We start from the raw sequence: 22,746 nt of genomic DNA, 5'->3' as shown, positions 1-22,746 counted from the left end.
CATCGCAGAGAGTTATTTTTGGAGAAAGCACAGAGAGACTGCAATGCTTGATTACTGTAACAATGACAGTTGGAGGAAGCATACACATAAAGCCATCTCTAAAAGTATAAAAGTAAATCATTTCAGTTAAGCTTCCATATTTATTTATTATAAGCTGAATCATGTGTTTTTTGCTACACCAAAAGAAAATTCGTACTTTCCACAGGGAGTCAAAACATATCAGGCAGTCATTTCTGCTGATGAATCAATCAATGATCCTTGAGGAGGAGATCGAACTTGAGGAGAAGATAGAACTGGATTTGGAGGGAGTTGCAAGTCACTTAGGCTTCCCTGCAACATATCTACCACCATGCTCATGGAAGGTCGATTTTCTGGGTTTGTTTGTATGCACCATAGTCCAACTAGTATCATCTTTCTTGCGATTTCTTCAGTTTCCACTGTTACACCATAAGCTTGTAGACCTCCATCTTGCTCAAGATGCTTATAAATCCAATGTGGAAAATAAATTTCACTAGTTTCCCCAGCTCCAACATCTATATTCTTTCTTCCTCCAACCATTTCCAACAACATCATTCCATAGCTATATACATCAGATTTACTAGAGACAACTCCAAAATTTCTTGAGAAAACTTCCGGGGCAATATAGCCGATCGTTCCTCTGGTATCTGCCATGGAAAGTATGCTAACTTTTTGCGGGCATAACTTAGCCAACCCAAAATCAGATATCTTCGGACAAAATTCCTGGTCTAGTAGGATATTATGAGGTTTAATATCGAAATGTACTATACGTGTGTTGCACCCACGATGCAGGTATGCTAAACCTTGGGCTACGCCAGTTGCTATTTGGTATAACATCTCCTGACCAAGAATTGATTTCTCTGAGTATATGTACTTATCTAGTGATCCATTGGGCATGAATTCATAAATAAGTGCTCTTTTGGACCCCTCTGAACAAAAGCCCAGCAGACTAACAATGTTCACATGAGAGGTCCTACCTATGCTTGCAACCTCATTAACAAATTCCTCTCCATCACCCTTGGAGTCTGATAAGATCTTTACAGCAGCCAAACGACCATCCATGAGAGTACCTTTGAATACAGTGCCATAACCACCTTGTCCTAGTTTTTCGTGAAATTTTCTGGTGATCTTTTTCACATCTTTGTACCTGTATTTTTTTGGAGCAAAAGATCCATATCTCTCCAGAAAGGCTTTAATATTCTGTGAATTATCTGATTTTTTTCTCCAAAAGAAGATTGAGTTGGGAAGTTTTTCATGCTGGCGTAAGTAGAGAAAGGATAAAAGGCATGCCAAAAGGAGACCACCGGTAAGTGCTGCTGAACCTACAAAGAGAGTATGAGTTCATGACTGAAAAATGCCAATGCTAAGAAGATACTTACAAATAACCTTTAACATTATCGATTTATAATTAATAATATTAAAGAAAAGATGGGAAGAAATAACTACTAGAATGCCCATGGTCATCTTGAAAATTTAACTTTTGCTTCAAGAAATGGGCTTAAATAGGGTCGGGGGAACCGTCCCGAACCAGGCGATTCGAGTTGAACCGAGCCATCCCGGCGGTAGACCGGGATAGTTCCGGCAACGGAAACGAAACTCATCAACGAAGAAAAAAAAGAAGAAGAAAAAAGAGAAAAAGGGAGAGCGAGCGGCTTCGTGACTTTTAAGTGAAGTCGGAAAATCACTTACCGATTTTACTTAAATATTGCGAAATAAAAAAATGGGACCTAAGCCCCATTTTAATTTGTATTGGAGATTCAGAAACTTCCCTAAAGCTTTTCAGCCTATTATTCCTATGTTGTTCTTGGCCATGATTTGGACTTGTTGGAAGTTGAGAAATGCATGTATCTTTCTCCACAGAGAATCTTCCATCACTTCTATCGCTTATGCTAGTCTTCAATTTTTCAATGACTGGTCAATTTGTATGCAATCAAAAGCTCTTGTTGGTTTTTGGGAAGATTAGTAGTAGAGTCAAAGCCCTTCCTTCCTCTCTGCAGGATGATTAAATCCCTCTATTTGGTTGTTTGATCCGATGCTGTTGGTTGAAGGTTTCCTAGTATCATGCAATTCATGTTAGATGATTTGGCCGGATTCATAGCAATTGACCAATGGCTGGTTAGTGTTGGCAAGGTCATTTCTGGAACAGAGCATCCTGTATATATCAGCATGATATTCATGCCGGGCTGCTGCTGTTGCTTTGGAAGATTATGTGCTTTTTGACTTTTCCTATGTCCTCTGTTTTCTCCTGAATCTTGTAATTCTTCATTGCTCCTCTCTGATGTAATTTTTTCTATTGATTTAATTAAAAACGGGCGGCTCATCTTGCCTCCCTTTCAATAAAAAAAAAAGAAATTCCTAAGATGCTAGATAACTATCTTTGAGGGTTTTCTTTGTTCTATTTTACGGTCCATAAAGTATGTCCGGGAGCTGCCATTTTTTTTTTTAAAAAAAACATCTCATGAAGTACCTATCCTTGCAATGCTGTACCAAAAAATGACTTCTCATGATGTTTAGAAAGATGAAAAAACTTTGAAGAGATTGGGTTGGTGTTCAATACCTATTGCAATCTTCCTCCATGGCTTGCTTTTTTTTTCTGCATGAGATAATCCATCACAAACAGAGTTTAGTGCAGAAAGAAAATGATTTTACTAGTTTTATCAGAAATTAAAACTCTCAGAAATATCTCTTCCCTCTCTTTCTCTCTCTTATTTCCTCTCTTCTTTCTCTCCTAATCTCTCTTTCTCTCTATAAAAGACCTATAGACCCCAGTGAAGGGTCCCACCTTTCTATCCTATGAATCCAGATTGATGTCTATAAAGAGACCCTAAACTGCCCTAGTGCCTAGGCCGCCTATCGGACTGATCACCTTGGCCATATTGAGTGTTTCTGAAACCACTATTGATAAATCTTGTTGAATGATCTTGACCTCAATCGAGACCGTGCCCTATAATTCATTAAGTGAACCGTTTAGTCCGACCCATTTGGAACCACTATTCTCTTGATCAAACCTTCTCTTATTATTTTTAATTCAATTAAAATTATTGAATAGAAATTAATTTTGCTTTTAATATTTTTAAATAGGTTCAGCAGATTTGCCTAGTGATGTCTGATGATCTAAGGTGAAAGAGGTAAGTAGATCTTAGACTCATTATTATTTTTAAAATGATCATGTTTTTTATGCATATGGTATTGCCAGTAAAGATGTCATTTTTTTTAAAATTATGGATCTGCATAGTATTATGAAAATAATGCTTTATTATAAAAAATAGTTCTATGAATATTTTTAATGAAAATAGTTTTGCTATGAAATATGAATTTACTCGTGTGATTTAGTATTTTTTATCTATTTATATATATATTTTAAGAAAAAAATATAAATATTTGAAATGCTCCCAAATAGCTATTTATTTTGCGAAGCCAATTCTCTAAATCTGCCCTTACTCCCAATGGTCTTTAAAGCTTTGCTACCCTCTAAGCATTCTGAAAATGAGCGAGGACAGAGCGAGAGCATGAACTTCTAAAAATGAAGAAGGAGAGAGCGATGGAGACGGATGAGAGATTTAGGCATAAGAAAGGGAAGGGTGGTTGTTGGCGGTTTGACGTTTGACCGTCTTATTTCCAAAAGTCTTCTTTTTGTCCAAGATGAATGGAGCATGAAAGTTCGTGCCTTGAGAAAAAAAGCACGCAAGTCGCGTATAGAGAAAAGGGTAATTGACTTTCCCATCCCTCTAAAGACTCCACTATAACAAAAAGTCCTTGTTAATTAAATCTCAAACAACCGGTCCAGAAACTTTCCAAACTGTAATTCCCGGTCCCTGAGCCCCTTTTATTTTGAAATAAGATACCGAAAATGCTTCTTCCCTCATGATCTCCCATCCTTCCGAAGAAGAAGAATTTCAGAGACTTTCCAAACTGTAATCTCCCAGCCGCGGCTGCTGCCGACCGCGGCCTGCCCCCTCCCGCGGCCGCCGCCGGCCCGGCTCGCCTCCTCCCGAGCCCCCTCCCGCGACCGCGCCGCCGGGAATGCCTCCGCCCCTGCCCCCATGGTGGGAAGGTGCCGAAGAAGAGGAAGAAGGGCGCCGTCCCGCGTCCTGCGGCTGTCGCCGGCCATGGCCCGCCCTCCTCCAGCGTCCGCCGTGGCCCAACCCCTTTCCGGCGCCGCCGGCCTCGCGGGAAGAGAAGAAAGAAGAAGAAGGGAAGAAGAGAAGAAAAAAAAGAAAAAGAAAAGAAAAAGTTTGAACTGGGGTCGACTCCTGCTCTGCTGGGGTCGACTCGTGAGAATCTTGGGTCGACTCGCTCACTTCTACAACAATTTTCTAAGAACACTTAACTGTGTGCACAGTCCTGTTAACTGTGTTCGCAGACAACTTAACTGTGTGCCGTCAGCTCGCGGAAGGAGAAAAAAGAAGAAAGAAGAAGAAGGGAAGAAGAGAATAAAAAAAAAGAAAAAAAAAAGAAAAAAAAGGAAAAAATAAAAATAAAGTTAAATAAGCTTGGAACAATTAAATAAGTTTGGAACACACTTAATCTAACATGACACACGGTTAAATAAGCTTGGAACATATTTAAATCATCCCGGAACACACTTATTCTACCCCAGAACACAGTTATTTCGACTGTGCACACAGTTAAGTGTTATTAGAAAATTATTGTAGACTTATACTGAGGTCGACCCCTGAAGAGCTGGGGTCGACCCCTGAAGAGCTGGAGTCGACCCTTGAAATCAGGCAGAAAAACAGCTCTCTGGAAAGCCTGAGAGAGTCGACTCCAGGTGAGCAGGGGTCGACCCCAGGTCTGTGAACACAGTTAAGTTGTCTGTGAACACAGTTAACTTGTCTAGGAACACAGTTAACTTGTCTAGGAACACAGTTAAGTTGTCTGTGAACACAGTTAAGTTGTCTAGGAACACAGTTGTTTGGGAACACAGTTAAGTTGTTTGGGAACACAGTTAACTTGTCTGGGAAGACAGTTAAGTTGTCTATGAACACAGTTAATTTGTCTAGGAGCACAGTTAAGTTGTTTGGGAACACGGTTAACTTGTCTGGAAACACAGTTAAGTTGTCTAGGAATACAGTTAACTTGTCTAGGAACACAGTTAAGTTGTCTAGGAACACAGTTAACTTGTCTAGGAACACAGTTGTTTAGGAACACAGTTAAATTGTTTGGGAACATAGTTAACTTGTCTAGGAACACAGTTAACTTGTCTAGGAACACAGTTGTCTAGGAACACAGTTAAGTTGTCTGTGAACACAGTTAAGTTGTTTAGGAACACAGTTATCTAAGAATACAGTTAAGTTGTTTGGGAACACAGTTAACTTGTCTAGGAACACAGTTAATTTATCTAGGAACACAGTTAAGTTGTTTGGGAACACGGTTAACTTGTCTGGGAACACAGTTAACTTGTCTAGAAACACAGTTAACTTGTCTAGGAACACAGTTAAGTTGTCTAGGAACACAGTTAACTTGTCTAGGAACACAGTTGTTTAGGAACACAGTTAAATTGTTTGGGAACACAGTTAACTTGTCTAGGAACACAGTTAACTTGTCTAGGAACACAGTTGTCTAGGAACACAATTAAGTTGTCTGTGAACACAGTTAAGTTGTTTAGGAACACAGTTATCTAAGAATACAGTTAAGTTGTTTGGGAACACAGTTAATTTGTCTAGGAACACAGTTGTCTAGGAACACAGTTAAGTTGTTTGGGAACACAGTTAACTTGTCTGTGAACACAGTTAAGTTGTCTAGGAACACAGTTAACTTGTCTGGGAACACAGTTAAGTTGTCTAGGAACACAGTTAACTTGTCTAGGAACACAGTTGTTTAGGAACACAGTTAAATTGTTTGGGAACACAGTTAACTTGTCTAGGAACACAGTTAACTTGTCTAGGAACACAGTTGTCTAGGAACACAGTTAAGTTGTCTGTGAACACAGTTAAGTTGTTTAGGAACACAGGTATCTAAGAATACAGTTAAGTTGTTTGGGAACATAGTTAATTTGTCTAGGAACACAGTTGTCTAGGAACACAGTTAAGTTGTTTGGGAACACAGTTAACTTGTCTGGGAACACAGTTAAGTTGTCTAGGAACACAGCTAACTTGTCTGGGAACACAGCTAACTTGTCTGGAACACAGTTAACTTGTCTAGGAACACAGTTGTTTAGGAACATAGTTAAATTGTTTGGGAACACAGTTAACTTGTCTAGGAACACAGTTAACTTGTCTAGGAATACAGTTGTCTAGGAACACAGTTAAGTTGTCTGTGAACACAGTTAAGTTGTTTAGGAACACAGTTATCTAAGAATACAGTTAAGTTGTTTGGGAACACAATTAACTTGTCTAGGAACACAGTTAATTTGTCTAGGAACACAGTTAAGTTGTTTGGGAACACAGTTAACTTGTCTGGAAATACAGTTAAGTTATCTAGGAACACAGTTAACTTGTCTGGGAACACAGTTAAGTTGTCTAGGAACACAGTTAACTTGTCTAGGAACACAGTTGTTTAGGAACACAGTTAACTTATTTAGGAACACAATTAACTTGTCTAGGAACACAGTTGTCTAGGAACACAGTTAGGTTGTTTGGGAACACAATTAACTTGTCTGGGAACACAGTTAAGTTGTCTAGGAACACAGTTAACTTGTCTAGGAACACAGTTGTTTAGGAACACAGTTAAATTGTTTGGGAACACAGTTAACTTGTCTAGGAACACAGTTAACTTGTCTAGGAACACAGTTGTCTTGGAACACAGTTAAGTTGTTTGGGAACACAGTTAACTTGTCTGGGAACACAGTTAACTTGTCTAGGAACACAGTTAAGTTGTTTGGGAACAAAGTTAACTTGTCTAGGAACACTGTTAACTTGTCTAGGAACACAGTTCAGTTGTTTGAGAACACAGTTAACTTGTCTAGGAACACAGTTGTCTAGGTACATAGTTAAGTTATCTAGGAACACAGTTAACTTGTCTAGGAAAGCCTGAGAGTCGACTCCAGGTGAGCAGGGGTCGACTCCAGGTCTGTGAACATAGTTAAGTTGTCTGTGAACACAGTTAACTTTATTTTTATTTTTATTTTATTTTCTTTTCTTCTTTTTCTTTCATTTTCTTTTTTTTCTTTTCTTTTTCTTTTTTTTTCTTCTCTTCTTCCCTTCTCCTTCTTTCTTCTTCCTTCTCCTCTCGCGAGGCCGGCAGCTACGGAAGGGGGTCGGACGGTGGCGGCCGCAAGATGGGGCCACCGGGGGGGGGGGGGCAGCGGCTCCTCTTCTTTGGCACCTCCCCACCGTGGGGCGGAGGTATTTCCGGCGGCGCGGAAGGGGGCAGCGGGTGCGGGAGGGGGCGGGCGACGGGCGCGGCGGCAGGTGCGGGAGGGGGTGGGCCATGGCCGGCGGCAGGTGCGGGAGGGGGTGGGCCGTGGCCGGCGGCTGCCTTTTTCTTCTCCTTCTTCGGTGGGAATGGGAGAGGCGGGGGCATTTTTGTCCCATAAAGCAATGTTAAAATATATATGGACCGGTTGTTAAACAACCGGTCAACAGGGATTTAATGTTAAAGTTCGGTCAATAAATGGACCGCTGAGCAAGTTCCCCATGCACCCGAGACGCGGTTTGCGTTGGTGAGAAGTGGAAACGAAACTTTCATTTTAGATTGACTTGTCATCCATGCTAGATTTTTAAAAGCATTATTTTCATCTCATTCTTAATGGTGTAGTTAAAATTCACAAAAAAGTTGCCTTCAAGTCTTAAAATTGATAATTAATAATTTAATTCTCAAGTGAAAAAAATATAATTCTAGCATTGGGAGCCATAATTCACAAGGATGGCTTAGTTGACCCGCAAAGAATAGTGACCAGCAACCACTAAAATATATCTTTGTATTAATGTCAATCAGGATATATAACAACTTTCGGATGTTTTATGTTTTTGATGATTTTGTTTTAGAACACCATTGTGTTTATGTGATCTTCGATCCCTCGCCTCGTTTGGCAACTTAACATCAATCTCCATTGTCTATCATCTTAATCATTTATCATACTAATTTTCAAAAAATACATCAGTATTCTCTCGCCCCATGTTACAAAAAACTTTTGATGTATATGAAGAAACACGGAGACCTTCTTGGCACCGCACCATGGTCTCAAGTAGATGGATGCCTACGGAATTCACATGCATTGGTCCCTGCTGGGAAAGAAACTTCCATATCATTTATTAGATTTCCTCTAAAGAATCGTCCTTTGCCATGGCAATACAACACTGCCTTCCATGCATGGCACGTTTCTAGACTGGTTTGTGACATGAACCTGCAACAATTTTTTGACCTTCCTAAATTCATTCTGAAAATAGAAATGCTATATATTATGCCTTTTCACATCAATAACCTAATCTTCGTCCACTTTCATGTCATACGTTCAGTCCGTTCAGCTGATTTTTTCACCTTGATTTAGAGCAACATACCTGGCAAGGTCCATAGCCCAAATTTGAAATGGATTAGTCTAGAACTTAGCCTATGTTAGCGAGGTGTTTTGTTAGGCAAGGCCTAGTGTGATACACATTCCAGAATACAATTTCTTCTACAGCCTTATCCCTAACCTAACTTGTGCTTAGGATATCTTTCTTTATAGTCACCTTCATATGTCACAGGAGAGGTAGCAGCGAGACTTGGACCTGGGACCTTATACCCCCGACTTACCTAACAGAGGGACGAAGGCTCTCTCCACTTCACCACCGGATACTGTATGGAAAATAACTTCTGATTTCTTATCCCGAACTTCAAATTAATATTTGCATTGTCTGTATGTTGTGTTGGAGCCTAAAAGATATACTTGAAGTCTTACGGGCCCATTAAACTCTTTAATAACTGAAAACTAAGCAGGCGGTGTAAACCATGTTGTGCCTCTTCTTTGATGCTCTAATTTAACTTTTTGTAAGTACGTATATGGATGTGTATTTAGTTCAGTATAAGTTATAAGCTTGAAAGATCTTGGTATTTATATAGAGCTAAAAAATTTAAATAATATCATTCATCTAACCTCGTGAAACTCTAAGTTGTTATACTTTTTTCCGTTGCATCACATCCATTAACGGTACTCTATTTTTTTTCCCGAGACGACATGTAAGAACGACTGATAGCAAATGAAATTAGTTTTAGATAATTCTTTTTGATCAGAAACATTGCTTGCTTCATGGCAATGTAATCATAAATTCCATCTTGAAAATCTAATTATCATCACTTAATCTCCCTAATATACTTTTCCCAGCAATTCATCATTTGTTTTTGATTCACTCCAATATCTTTTCTATATATATATGATAAGCACCAGGAGTGGAACCCACGCATCTCCGTCCCCCTCTTTGTTTCATCTCTACCAACCCATGTGTCAGGTTTTCAAGAAAAAGATTTCTCGAGGCAAATTGCATTTTTTCTAAAGTGAACTACTTCAAATCAACCTAATTCACTAGACCTGATCTGTAGCATACCTAAATTCCATGGCTTCTTGGGTCTTTCCTGAAACTATTTTTATCTTTTTTATATAAATAAGGCACCTATAACAAAGCTGATGTTTCTCGAACTCTTAAAGCTGTGTGATTTGCCTTAGATCTTCAAGTTCTTTCGAGTTGAGTAGCTACTTGAAAGAGAACAACTTGCAGGGTACGGTCCGAATACATACCTTCATGACACGAGCCGGTATGCAATCCGTCGGGACAGAAGCAGGGACGATCATTGTCTGAATCGTACCCACAAATCCCACCAGAGCCGACGCAGCCTCCGCACCACGCGCTTCCCACCATCCACCTCAAGGCGAACCCCTCCTGCAGCGCGTCCTCGTAGGATATACCGCCGCTCACCAATTGCCCCACAACCGTCTTATTCATCGGAAGAATCGCAGACGATTGACACCCGGCTGGCAAACTATAGTTGTCGAGCCAATAATACCAGTACAGCCTGGTTTTGTCGTCAAAGAGGCAGCCGATATCATGTAGCGGAGGATTTTTTAAGCTGCTGCAGTTGATGAACACGGTGATGTTCAGGTCAAGGTCGGAGTACTCGAAGAGGAGGTGATCGAAGGTGGTGTTCTCGTCTGGCCTGGGGCAGGACTGGCCGACATAATTCTGGTTTACGATGGTCAGGAGGCTGTTCGAGTAGTCGACGCCCTTCACTTGGTACTCAATATTTTCTATTTTGATCATGGGTTCTTGGTCGACGCAAGTGAGGTTAAAACCTGGGTAGCCGCAATAGTCGGGACGGCCATCCATAAGAAACGGATAAGACACATCGATCGACAAGTTTCCGCAGGTAAAGGTAGCCGGAGCATCACAATCCAAGTATTGGTTGGAGGTTGCATCGGCGAAAGGAGGAGGCAGCGACGACAAAGTGAAGAAGAGAGCGTGGAGGAAGGGAAGAAACATTTGTTGAAGGAGAAGCAGTAGATGTATTTTGTCCTGCTTTTGGCTCATTGGTTCGGCAGCTTTAAGGAATTTATAGAGCAACCTTGAAGAGAAGGAATAGAAGAAAAATTAGATGAATTGGTTCTTACGTTGTTTGGTACGTGGCATTTTATCAATGGCTAAAATCAGAAATGAAGGGAACGTGGAACAGAAGATGGCGGCAGCAAGAAATTATTCATAGCAGAGAGTCGGACGAAATCCGAAGGGAGGAGCCCCACCTACAAGATATTTCTTCTCTGACTAGTTAAACCGAATGTGCCGTGTATAACCCGTCCGACTGAGTCGAGTCAATGGAGACAGCTACCGTGCGGCGGTCTTGTTTGTGAACAACATAGGCATGCACCTAGCCAGCTGCTGACGACACCGTATCTGGCTTCTAAACGAATTGTAATTGTTGCACGATATCATTACAATTGTATGGGAGTTGATAAAAAACATTGCAGGATGAGTTAGGTTTAAACTTGTAGAACCTTTTCTGATACATTTTCAAATGTGCGAGGACAGAAAAAAGGTAGCCAGAGCATAAACTTCATAAAATGAGGAAGGAGAGAGCCACGGCACAAACGGAGAAGGGTGGGAATTTTAGGCATAAGAAAGGGAAGGGTGACTGATGGCGGTTTGACCAGTCTCATATCCAAAAGTCTCCTTTGTTCCTCCTTTTTTTTCTTTGCCCATGTTTGTGCGTGTTGACTTATAGTTTGGCTGATCCATCACTCAGCTAGTAGATCTAGTCAAATCAATAATTTCTCTATTAAGACACGGTTTAGCATTAATGAGAAGTAGAAACGAAATTTCTATTTTGGGACCATTGGCGCACTTGTCATCCATGCTAGATTTTTAGATGCATTATCTTCATCTCATTTTCTAATAGTGTAGTTAAAATCCATGAAGAATTTGCTTTCATATCTTAAAATGAATAAATTTATAATTTAATTCTAAAGTAAAAAGTATAGTTTTATCACAGCAAATATGAGCTGTAACTCACAAGGATGACTAAATTGATGAATAGCGACTTCTATCTAGTAAGCACTAAATATTTTTTTATTAATGTCAATGAGGATACATAATAACTTTTTGGATAGTTTTAACTTTTTGATGATTTTGTTTTAAAAAATGTGTGAAAACACTGTTGTGTTTACATGTAATCTTCCAAAGCCTCATTCGGCGACTTAAAATCATCCACCGTTCATCTATCATATTAATCATTTATCATACTAATTTTCAAAAAAAAATATCAATATTCTCTTGCCCCATATTGCAAGAAACTTGGCCGTGTATATGAAACAAGTGCTATATAGCATTGTTGTTATGTTTTTTGCCAAATTGTTGGAGGCATCACTAAACATCATGGTGTCTGATTGAAAATTTTGATTTCATTGACTTGAGATCCTATTCAATAAAATCTAAATAACTATCTATCACCTAGAATTCCACTAATGGCAGTAAATATCAAAAGCCTTGACTTCTTCTTCAATAAGAAATAATATCGCTTGATTAATATTTAATGTCCAAGTTGATGAGTAGTTTCACTTTCCTATGTTTTTGAAGGGGCACATACAAAATGCAAGAGCGGTTATTCCATTTCTTTTTCTAGCAATTGTTGTCACTGAACCCCTCATGATTCGTTAAAGATCTACACGAATTTTTCTTTCTTCTTGTAGACCAACAAGCTCACTGACGGAATTTAGGCTAAGATTATAATGTCTTTAGAAGACCATAAGCTGAGCAACAGGCCCCATTTATGCAGGACATCATGCATAAATACCCAAACATGCCTTACGTAATCTCGCCTCTTTCCCTTCTTGTAACTATGAGGTAAATGCTTTTGGATTTCATTTGCATATCAAGTTTTATAATTTCCTAAAAGACATCAAATATTATTTTTTACTAGAGTGCGCAAAAGCCCAAGCTGTTCACAAGCAACTGACTCCAAAGCAGAGTTCTTCAATCTCTCTCTCTCTCTCTCTCTCCAAGAGAAAGGTTTGTTTTTTCCCCATGCTGGATTGAACGATTAGAAAACATAATGCCACATAATAAACAAACAGAGCCTTCATGGGCCTTCAAAAGATTGCGGCAAGCTTGGGCTCGTTGGAAGGATCGAGTTCTTCAACTACTAACAAGCCAACCTTGAACAAAAATGCCAGAAATTTCCAGGAGTTTGAGCCCAGGTTTATATATGCCAAATACTAGTTGCACCAACAATAAGCAAGTAGTTAAATCAGTGCAAATTGTATTCAGGTCAATACCTATTAAACAGATAGAAGAGAGAAAATTCTGTTCTCTCCAAAATTTAGAAAAAATTTCTTGAAAAGTCATAGAAAATTCAGCTGCCACATTATGAACTTCAATTTGACTGTGCTCTTTTTAATAGATTCCCAATTCAAAAAAAAAAAAGGAAACTCCTTTCTCCACTCCAATCTAAGTATACTTTTTTATAGGATGGGGAAAATTGCATTATTTTTTAACTAAAGTGAGGAGAGAGGGAAGGCCGCGGTAACTCCTTGGCACTTCCATAGCCATGATATAGCATTTTGGGGGTTAGGGCTAGAGTTCCAATCTCTCTACATCGCCATTGGAACCGTGCCCGCATAGAGGGAAAAGGTGATGGACAAGCTCTCCTATCTTCTTGACCATTTATTTTACTATTTGGGACTTAGTTAAATGTTGTTTTGATGCACCACAATAATTAGCAATTACATTATATTTTATATAAAATTTATATTATATTTTTATTTTTAAAATATTTTAATATTTATTTGTTTTTTACTCCCTAACACATTGGGGGTATTTTGCTTGTTCTAATTACCTTTTCTAATTAGAAGTTTCACGTATCGAAGACTCTTTTTATTAAAACTAAGCTTGTACAATCAAAAAAATTCATGGATATAAATATAACCTAATCTATGTTATTATTAAATAAAATATTTGTTAGATAAATACATGCAGTGCACGTCCGAAATGCTCGTATTTCATTATCTAGATGGTTTATTTTCACTTCTTGAAAAACTATGCCTGGTGATTGGTTTCTGACGATCAGAAATTTCTCAGTAAAATTAATTGGATATTGATATATAATGCGAGCAAATGTAAACAGCAAAACATTCGAGACTGCCATGCAAAGTTGAGCCAAAGTCCATACTCGACATGGTTTCTTGTTGTAACCCCAAATGCATATATACTTATCAAATTTTTTTTTATAAACAAAATAAAATCAATTGCCATAATAGATTACAAACAGAAATAGCCATTGTGATTTCCCTATTTGTAGTTAGGCACGTAAACAGCATGTGAAGATCACAACTCACCCGGAGGATGTGAATGTGAATTTTGATGGTTCTGCGCATGAATGGAGCTGCTGGTAGTGGATATGTTGCAAGGGATTTACACTGGAAGACTTCTAGCTGCTGGGTCTGCACCCGTCCTTCACCAACATGCGGCCACCCTTAGCAGCTGGTAACCAGTGTTTACTCCCAACCCACTCAGATTGGAAGGCCTCTCCCATGCTTAAATAGGGGAACCAGGCTGCAGAGTTGGTGGCTGGGTATGCTTGTTCTACAAATGCTGAGATTCCATGGACTCATGAGGACTTCCCTGAAGGTCTTCTTGATGCAGTTATGGCTGATATCTGGGACTGAATACAATATTTCAGCATCCTAAGTATTGATCTATTCATTCTGACTTGCCTCGCTAGTTGATTAACTGATTTGCAATATCAGCTGGTTTAAAGCTTTGCACAATGCCAATGTTGTCTGCCAATGAGAGAGGGAATGCAGTGCCTGACTCTTTGGTTACAGATAGGGAAGCACATCTGAACATGACCAGGCTTTTTCTGAAAAAAAAATGATCGTTTCAGTAAAACTTACATATCCCTTTCTTTAAACAATTCAAGACCCCAGCAGTGTGTAATTGATCTAACGGGTCCAAAGAATCCATTTTACCATCTCATGCAGTTAGTTTTGATGAAGAGGCAACAAATGATTCTGAAGGAGAAAATGTATTTGGCTTTGGAGGCATTTGCAAATCATTGACACTTCCCTGCAGCATATCTAACACCTTGCTCATTGAGGGACGATTTCCTGGCATTGTTTGTATGCACCATAAACCAACTAAAATTATCTTCCTTGCAATTTCTTCCGTTTCACTTGTCACTCCAAAAGCTTGTAAATCTCCATCTTGGCTCAGACGCTCATAAATCCAGTGTGGAAAATAAGTTTCACTCGTGTTCCCAACTCCAGCATCCATGTTCTTTCTTCCTCCCACCATTTCTAATACCATCATTCCATAGCTATACACATCTGATTTACTAGAGACAACTCCAAAATTCCTGGAGAACACTTCTGGGGCAATATAACCAATTGTTCCTCTAGCATCTGCCATAGAAAGTATACTATCTTTTGCTGGGCATAACTTAGCCAATCCAAAATCAGATATCTTGGGACAAAATTCATTGTCTAATAGGATGTTATGTGGTTTAATATCAAAATGTACTATACGTGTGCTGCACCCACGATGCAGGTACTCTAAGCCTCGGGCAATGCCAATTGCAATCTGATGCAGTTTTTCCAACCCAAGAGTTGTTAGTTTCTTGGAATAAATGTACTTCTCAAGCGATCCATTGGGCATGAACTCATAAATCAAAGCTCTTTTGGACCCCTCTAAGCAAAAGCCTAGAAGACCGACAATGTTCACATGAGAGGTCCTACCAATGCTTGCAACCTCATTGACAAATTCCTCCCCATTGCCTTTAGAATCACTTAAGATCTTGACAGCCACCAAACGACCATTATCGAGACTACCTTTGAATACAGTGCCATAACCACCTTGGCCTAGTTGGACATGAAAATTTTTGGTTATTTTCTTCATATCTGTGTACCTGTATCTTTTTGGAGCAAGGGGGCCATATTTCTCTAAAACCGCTTCGAGATCGTGTGCTTTGTTAGGCTTTTTCCAAATCAGATGTCTACACTGGTGAAGATTGGGAATGAACATCACAGATATCAAGAAGCAGCCTCCAACCCCTGCTGTTAAACCTGAAAAAGAAGGCAAAAAAATATAGCAGCAATTAGAAAGTGCCAATGCATGCATGATTATTTGCAGATAGAATTTGACATCACCAATTATCACTAGAAACTTTTAAGGCTAAGAGCACAGGAACTCCTAAAACCAAGTCACTGTAAAAGCTGTAAAACCTATTCTTTTGAGCTTCCCGAGCCTAACTTTGGTGGATATTGAAGATCTATTATAGGGCTTTAAAGCTGTGATGGGTCTTATCAACATATGATGGGTCAAAGCCTATTAAGGAAGAAGAAAAGAGGCACATATTGATAAAAGTTTTGAAACTCCTATTCAGGTACGAAGTTCTAGCGAGAGTTTCACAGAATTCTGCAATTTTTTTTCCCTTCAACGTTTCTAACCTTGGGTATATCAATAGCTTTATTTCCTCATTAAAATCTGATAGCCTTTAAGTTGACAGATAATGACTGTGATAGCGAAACAGAACCATCAAACTGATCTTAATTCTCCATATTCTATTGTCCAGTATTCTTTGTTTACAAATTGCTAATGCTCATCACAGAAGTTTTCCTGTGCAGCTTTTTTTTTTCATGAACACCAACAGGTTCAACTAATATTTTAGTCATAGACATTTTCTTCCACTGATCTGGGTTATGAATGGATGATTAAATTGAACTCCCTCTTCACTAGTTCCTGCACAATGTGTCATTGACCATTGATGGATGTATTAATATCATTCATGCCACCAGGAAATACAAATATCAGGAATCTAATAGATCAATCAACTTATAAGCTATTTAATTGTCAATACTAGAACTGAGAACTTTAATAGAAACAGATAGCCCCAAGCTATCAAAGTTACTGTGGAAAATGGCATGTCACTATACTTTCTGTTTTCCCTCTTGAGAAAAGGAGCAGAGCTCCACCTAACTTCATTAAGAGAATGGAGAGATACAAAGAGGACTTTCCTCAGAAGAATAATCGGATGCGGTTAGGAAAGTTTATTTAGCACTGAAAGAGAGTTTTAAGGAAACTAGGTATGGCACCATGTTCATATCCTACATATTAAAGAAATTGTGGCTGGAAAATGAGCCGAGCTCGAACATTCTTTAGAGCTGGCTCTGTAAATGAGTTGATCCTGAACACCAGTTCTGTTCAATTTTAGTGGGAAAGCTCAGCTAGATTTGGCTCGACTAAAGCTTGGCGCGTAGTTTAGCCAAGCTGAGCTTGAGCACTTAATGCGAAGCTCAGTTCAAGCTCAAGCAAAGAGTTTGAGCAGTTGTTCTGATATATCGAGCCAAGCCAAGCCAAGCCGAGCAGCCTGATACTCAGGCTCAGCTTGCTTACACCCCTAAATATCCATCAAATTACTACATCATAATGGAACTATTACTTTATACATCCTAAAAATGGTTAACAGAAACATTATAGACCGAGCCATTTGAAAAGGGAGTGACTGGGTCAGAGAGGCATTCTTGTTACCTATTAGAAGCTTCCTCTTCAGATTGCTCTTTTCTGCAGCTTCAAATTACCAGCCAAGAAGTGTCAGTGCAGAACTAAAATAATCCAAAGTAGAGTCATATCTTAAAATCCACAAAAACATATTAGTGCTCATTTACGGTCTCTTTTTTTTTGTCATTTTTGAGGGAAGGTATTTACAGTCTCATTATTATCTTTCTACTTTAGAATAACATCTTTCTATAGCAAAATCTAAAAGCTTTTATTGACAACCACTTAGATGAACTTCTAACTTCTAGCTAGAACTTCATCTATTAATTAATCAGATAGGTTAAAGCAAGCAACTAGCAGTAACTTCAACATATCAGGCACGATTCTTTAGATGTTTTGGGGAAAAGATTAAAACAGAGAAGGAAATATAGAGGTGCAAAATTCAGAAATATATTTTTGAACTTGGAAGCTCCCATGGTGCTATGTTTGAAGAATTCAGGTGAAGCTGGACATGTTATAACTGGCAGACAGTAGAGATAAGGGCTTCTAAAGGGCCCGACGAGTCAGCAGGATGGGTCTTTCATTCTCTAGTTTATCTTAATTTTAATCTTTCCAAAGAATGCAGGTAAAGAGTTTATCAAATATGTCAGCAGAGAAATCATAATTTTTTGGCTTGTAATTGAATGAGGATTGGTAGTGGCACAGATGTTGATGAATGAAGAGTGTCAGATAGAGGAATTGGAGGATTGAATTCATAAAAGAAAATTTTTTGAGGATAAAGATTGAGTCAGAGCTAAGGAAACAGAAGAAAGGAGTACAGACCTAAAAGAAGACCCAAAAAAAGAAGAGAAGAAACAGAATAAGGAAAAGAAGAAGAAAATGATAAGAAATTCACAGGCCAATTTCTGTGAGAAATTGCCAAACTTTAAAGGGTACCAGATTTCCTTCAGACACACCAGCACTGATGCCCCTTAAATTGGACATGTGGTATAGAACTGTCGCAGTGGACCATGTGTGACCCTCTGCATTTATGATTAGGGGTGTTCATGAAGAAATGAGTTCTGATAATGTGATCACATGGTAGCACTAATGATTTTACTTCAAAAATAAGATTATTTAGACCTCTCAGAAATATGTGTTCCTTCTAGACTTGCATCTTTCCATAAGTGGAATTCCTGAGATCTTCATTTTTTAATAAATCCTGGGTGATCTTTGATCTCCTGTTTCATCAAAAAAAAAAAAAAAAAAGAAATTCCTGAGATGCATGTCAGTTTGCTTCGTCCATCTGGAGCCTAAATGCACTTCTAAAAATCAAATGTTTTCTCTAAATATGTTGGAAGAAGAAGATTCAGAAGACTGCTGGAGGTTGTGTTTTATGTCATCATGCTTAGGAATCAGTAGATCATTTATTTTCTACTTATGCATTTTTCTCTACTATTTGGAAAAGGATTTGTTGTTCCCTTGGAGTTTCACCCCCAAACATCCTTTGAATACCTATATATGGATTGGAGATTCAGAAACTTCCCTAAGCTTTCCAGCTTATTATTCCTATGCTGTTTTTGGCAATGATTTGGGCTTGTTGGAAGGAGAAAAATGCATGGATCTTTCTCAACAAACAATGTCCCATCACTTTTGTGGCTTGTGCTGGTCTTCAATTTTTCAATGAATGGTCAATTTTTATGCAATCAAAAGCTCTTGTCGGTTTTTGGTTAAATCCCTCTATTTGGTTGTTTGATCCCATGCTGTTGGTTGAAGGTTTCCTAGTATCATGCAATTCATGTTAGATGATTTGGCCGGATTCATAGCAATTGACCAATGGCTTGATATTCATGCCGGGCTGCTGCTGTTGCTTTGGAAGATTATGCGTTTTTTTCCTTTTCCTATGTCCTCTGTTTTCTCCTGAATCTTGTAATTCTTCCTTGCTCCTCTCTAATGTAATTTTTTCTATTGATTTAATTAAAAACGGGCGGCTCATCTTGCCTCCCTTTCAATAAAATAAAAAAAAAGAAATTCCTAAGATGCTAGATGACTATCTTTGAGGGTTTTCCTTGTTCTATTTCACGGTCCATAAAGTATGTCCTGGAGCTGCCATTTTTTTATAAAAAAAACATCTCCATAATTGTCAATTTACATAAATCTCGAACCACTAGATCCAACGTTATGAACTAATTTGACTGAAGCAGCAGCAAGCAATGATTCCACTACATGACATGATACTCTAGATGCTTAAAAACGTCATAAAAATTTCACAAAAACAGAAGGTTGTAGAAATCTACTTTGACATTCGTTGTTGCATAGGCACGTGGAATCTCCTCCAATGTCATGTTTGAAGCATCCCGAACTCATGTCCTGTTGATGCGAGTAAATGGCAGATGATAGGGAAAGGTTATCACGATCTTCCCCGAATGATAGCTTCCATTTGAACAATGGGCTGGGACTGGCCCAGCACGCTGCATGATGAGGTTCTTCATCCTCTAATCTATTGGAAAAGTAAAGCTGGTACTCTGTGCAAAGACTACGATTATAGATTTCGTGGAAGATGTCGGTAGAACAATTATAATCACTCAGGTTGCAATTGAAGAATGATTGGTTCTGGCCGACAGACTGAGGAAGGAACAAATTCTCAGATAGATGAACTGGAGGATCAAAATCATAACGTAAATTGCAGTCTGGTATCTGCAAGCCATTGCCGAACTCTTGGTCTTGAATTATGGTAAAATTTTGAGCGTAGTCAATTATTTCTAAGACGTACCAGTGCTCATGCCCATGAAATTGAATGATAGGTGTGGAGCCATTACAGGAGACCTTATGATGCCCTCCGCATTCAGAAGTGGTGGTGTTTGTGCAGAAAGGAGACCTTATTCCTACAGAGGAAGGACTGCCGCATGGTAGACTCTTTGGATTCGATGGGGACGAGCAAGAAAGATTGGGGAAAACAAGGAAGATGAAGGGGATTATGAGGCAGGAAAAGGAAAGAGCCATAGTAAGTAACACCACGAGCTTTGCAGCACAACACACTAACAACAACCAGCCCTCTTATACCACGGCCCTTTTTCTTGAAGGGATCTCATTCCCCTGCCCTGATTGCTGAGAGTCTGTGGTTTCATAGATTCCCTGCAAGACCATCTGTTGACTTGGACTGGAGGACTACGACGCGTGGTAAAACCAAGAGGTTGGCCCCCACCGCGCCTATGTGAATGAACTGGGAGAGGGAGAGGGGCTTCCATTCTGTTGGAGGACGTAGACTGTCGAAGAAGTTGGTAAAAAGTGGGGGAAAATTAATTTTGTCCTTCCACTTGACTTCTACAAGCCTGTCGAAGAAGTTGGGGCAAGTGGGAAACAAAAGGAGGACCGACAGAGAGTGTAAACAATCTTTCTTGCTTGGCACGTCGGAGTTAGAAAGAAAGAAGAGGCGAGCTTCCTGGAAATTTCGGCAATGCTTTTAAAAATTCTTGAACTTTGGTAAGGGGAGATAAACAGCATTAAGAAATCCTGCAGATTTCTGGGCAATTGAAAAGACTTGGAAAATGTCAAAGCCTTTCACGTCAATAGAGCAAAAGCGGCGGTACACCGTAATGCAGGGAACGCGTGGATACCATGGAGCAACTGTTACTACCAACCAGGCATTAAAACAAATCAAAACAGATTCATGAGTGGTGAGTGGGCAATCATGGAATGGAAGTCTCTAGTCAAAGTCTTCCTAGTTGTCCATAAGCTCCTAGTCTCCTCACATCATTTTCCACAGAGGAAAAACTTGCACCCAATTTGATGCATGATGGGATGTTCAGAGAAAACCTTGCACCCAATTTGTTCTGACAGGAAAGTCTGAGTACCACAATTGTCACCTTAAAATCAGAGTCTTTATCTATTTGAAATTAGAAAAAAAAAGGAACTTAATAGCATAATAGGATATCTATTTATTGAACCTACGAGTGATATTGAAGCCTTTGATGATGCCATGAGATAAGAAAGATGTGGAGAGAATGATCTGAGGGAAGAGTCATCTGGGGGATGCCGTTGTTACAGCCAAGAACGACAAAGGTTAGTCATGTTAACAAGGAATTTTCTAATTTTCATATCTCATCTTCAGAACCAAGTACAGTAATATATAGATACAGGAAGAAAGTTTCGGCACCTATTCTAAACTATACATTATCTAAGGCTAAAATTATAGTTGACCCATGAAGTATAATTGCTCCATGCTAATAGCTCATGCCAACACTCCCCCTCAAGTTGGTGCATATATATCTCTAATGCGCAACTTGTTGAGTGAGCTATAGAAATGTTTACTGGACACTGCCTTCGTAAGAATGTCCGCCAATTGGTCCTCTGATTTGACAAAAGGGAACCAAATGATTTTCTCTTCAAGGTTCTGTTTGATTAAATGACGGTCTACTTCAATGTGCTTAGTACGATCATGCTGGATAGGATTATGGGAGATGTCAATGGCTGCCTTGTTATCACAAAACAAGTTCATTTCAGAGCTAGGAGCTAAGCCAATCTCAATTAGCAACCTTCTAAGCTAAAGGAGTTCGCAAAGACCCTTTGCCATTCCTCGGCATTCAGCTTTAGTGCTGGATAATGCCACCACTTTTTGTTTCTTACTCCTCCACGTAACCAGATTGCCTCCTACAAAAGTAAAGTAGCTCAAAGTCTATTTCCTATCTGAAATATTTTCTACCTAGTTAGCATCCGTGTAGCCATCAACGTTCAGATGATTATTCTTTGAAAACATAAGCCCTTTTCTTGGAAAGGACTTTAAATATCGAAGAATCCGAGTTACCGCATCCATATGGTCTTCACTCGGGCAGTGCATAAATTGACTCACTACACTCATAGCATAGGCGATGTCTGGCCGAGTATGAGATAGATAGATGAGTTTACCAACTAACCTTTGGTACCTCTCTTTATCTGCTCGCACCTGATCCAAATATTCTCCAAGTTTATGGTTCTGAACAATTGGAGTATCAGCTGGCTTACACTCCGGTAATCCCACTTCTGACAACAAGTCTAGCACGTACTTTCTTTGGGAAAGAAATATGCCTTGTTTCGATCTGGCCACTTCAATTCCAAGAAAATACTTCAGGCCCCCAAGGTTCTTCATTTCAAATTCGGTTGACAATTGCTCTTGGGAGTCTAGTAATCTCTTCTGCGTCATCCTCAGTAATAATCATGTCATCTACATAGGCTATTAGAGCTGTCACTTTTTCTCATAGCCAAACTAAATCGACCAAACCATGCTTGAGGTGATTGTTTCAATCCGTACAGAGCTCAATGCAGTTTGCATGCAATCTTGCCTCTGAATATGCAGTGTATCCTGGTGGAATATTCATGTAAACTTCCTCTTCGAGATCACCATGGAGGAAGGCGTTCTTTACATCAAACTGGTGCAACGACCAATCTAAATTTGCTGCAAGAGATAACAAAACTCGAACAGTATTTAGTTTGGCTACAGGTGAGAAAGTTTCCTGATAATCAATGCCATATGTCTGCGTATATCCCTTCGCCACAAGTCTTGCTTTGTATCGATCGATGGATCCATCCATCTTGTATTTAATGGAGAAAATCCACTTGCACCCCACGATGTTCTTTCCTTCCAGTAAAGCGACCAACGTCCCTGTTTTATTTTTCTGCAAAGCCTCCAGTTCCTCTTTTATAGCTTATGCCCAATTTGGATCTTATAAAGCTTCTTCAACACTACTGGGGATACGACACGAGGATAGCGTGTGAGCAAAAGCTTTGAGAGGTTCAGATAATCTTTGAGTGGACACATAGTTAGCTTCTTCCTTCTTCCACGTCCGGAGAGTATTGATTTGGTGGTTTGCCACGATTT

At 39.3% G+C, this 22,746-nt stretch overlaps 2 protein-coding genes across 3 annotated transcripts; both read right to left on the bottom strand.

Annotated features, from left to right (window-relative positions):
• Window positions 1-101: 101 nt before the first annotated feature.
• LOC120111548 (PR5-like receptor kinase) lies at window positions 102-1,427 on the bottom strand. Its single transcript, XM_039128798.1, has one exon. The coding sequence runs from the start codon at window positions 1,078-1,080 to the stop codon at window positions 220-222; it is 861 nt and encodes a 286-aa protein (XP_038984726.1). The 5' UTR covers window positions 1,081-1,427; the 3' UTR covers window positions 102-219.
• Window positions 1,428-13,608: 12,181 nt separating this feature from the next.
• Window positions 13,609-20,955, bottom strand: LOC103720970 (LEAF RUST 10 DISEASE-RESISTANCE LOCUS RECEPTOR-LIKE PROTEIN KINASE-like 2.1). Of its 2 annotated transcripts, XM_039128797.1 has the most exons (3): window positions 19,190-20,955; window positions 14,390-15,481; window positions 13,609-14,280 (listed from the first exon to the last, which is right to left on the bottom strand). In XM_039128797.1, the coding sequence occupies exons 1-2, from the start codon at window positions 19,893-19,895 to the stop codon at window positions 14,394-14,396; spliced, it is 1,794 nt and encodes a 597-aa protein (XP_038984725.1). In that variant the 5' UTR covers window positions 19,896-20,955; the 3' UTR covers window positions 13,609-14,280; window positions 14,390-14,393. The 2 variants fall into 2 exon arrangements, with proteins under 2 accessions (XP_038984725.1, XP_038984724.1); XM_039128796.1 differs by having other exon boundaries at window positions 13,609-15,481.
• Window positions 20,956-22,746: the final 1,791 nt, after the last annotated feature.

Source organism: Phoenix dactylifera, chromosome 8 (genome assembly GCF_009389715.1).
Source record: "Phoenix dactylifera cultivar Barhee BC4 chromosome 8, palm_55x_up_171113_PBpolish2nd_filt_p, whole genome shotgun sequence".
NCBI lineage: Eukaryota > Viridiplantae > Streptophyta > Magnoliopsida > Arecales > Arecaceae > Phoenix > Phoenix dactylifera.
Note: the sequence above shows the minus strand (reverse complement) of the source record. Positions and strands in the feature narration are given on the sequence as shown.

What these genes read in the sequence shown, in the direction of transcription:
- LOC103720970 (XM_039128796.1), bottom strand. Translation starts at nt 19,895, where the DNA reads ATGGCTCTTTCCTTTTCCTGCCTCATAATCCCCTTCATCTTCCTTGTT. An exon ending in ATGCAACAACGAATGTCAAA is followed by an intron (nt 15,482 to 19,189) that starts GTAGATTTCTAC and finishes CTTCTTTTTCAG; the next exon opens with GTTTAACAGCAGGGGTTGGA.
- LOC120111548 (XM_039128798.1), bottom strand. Translation starts at nt 1,080, where the DNA reads ATGGATGGTCGTTTGGCTGCTGTAAAGATCTTATCAGACTCCAAGGGT.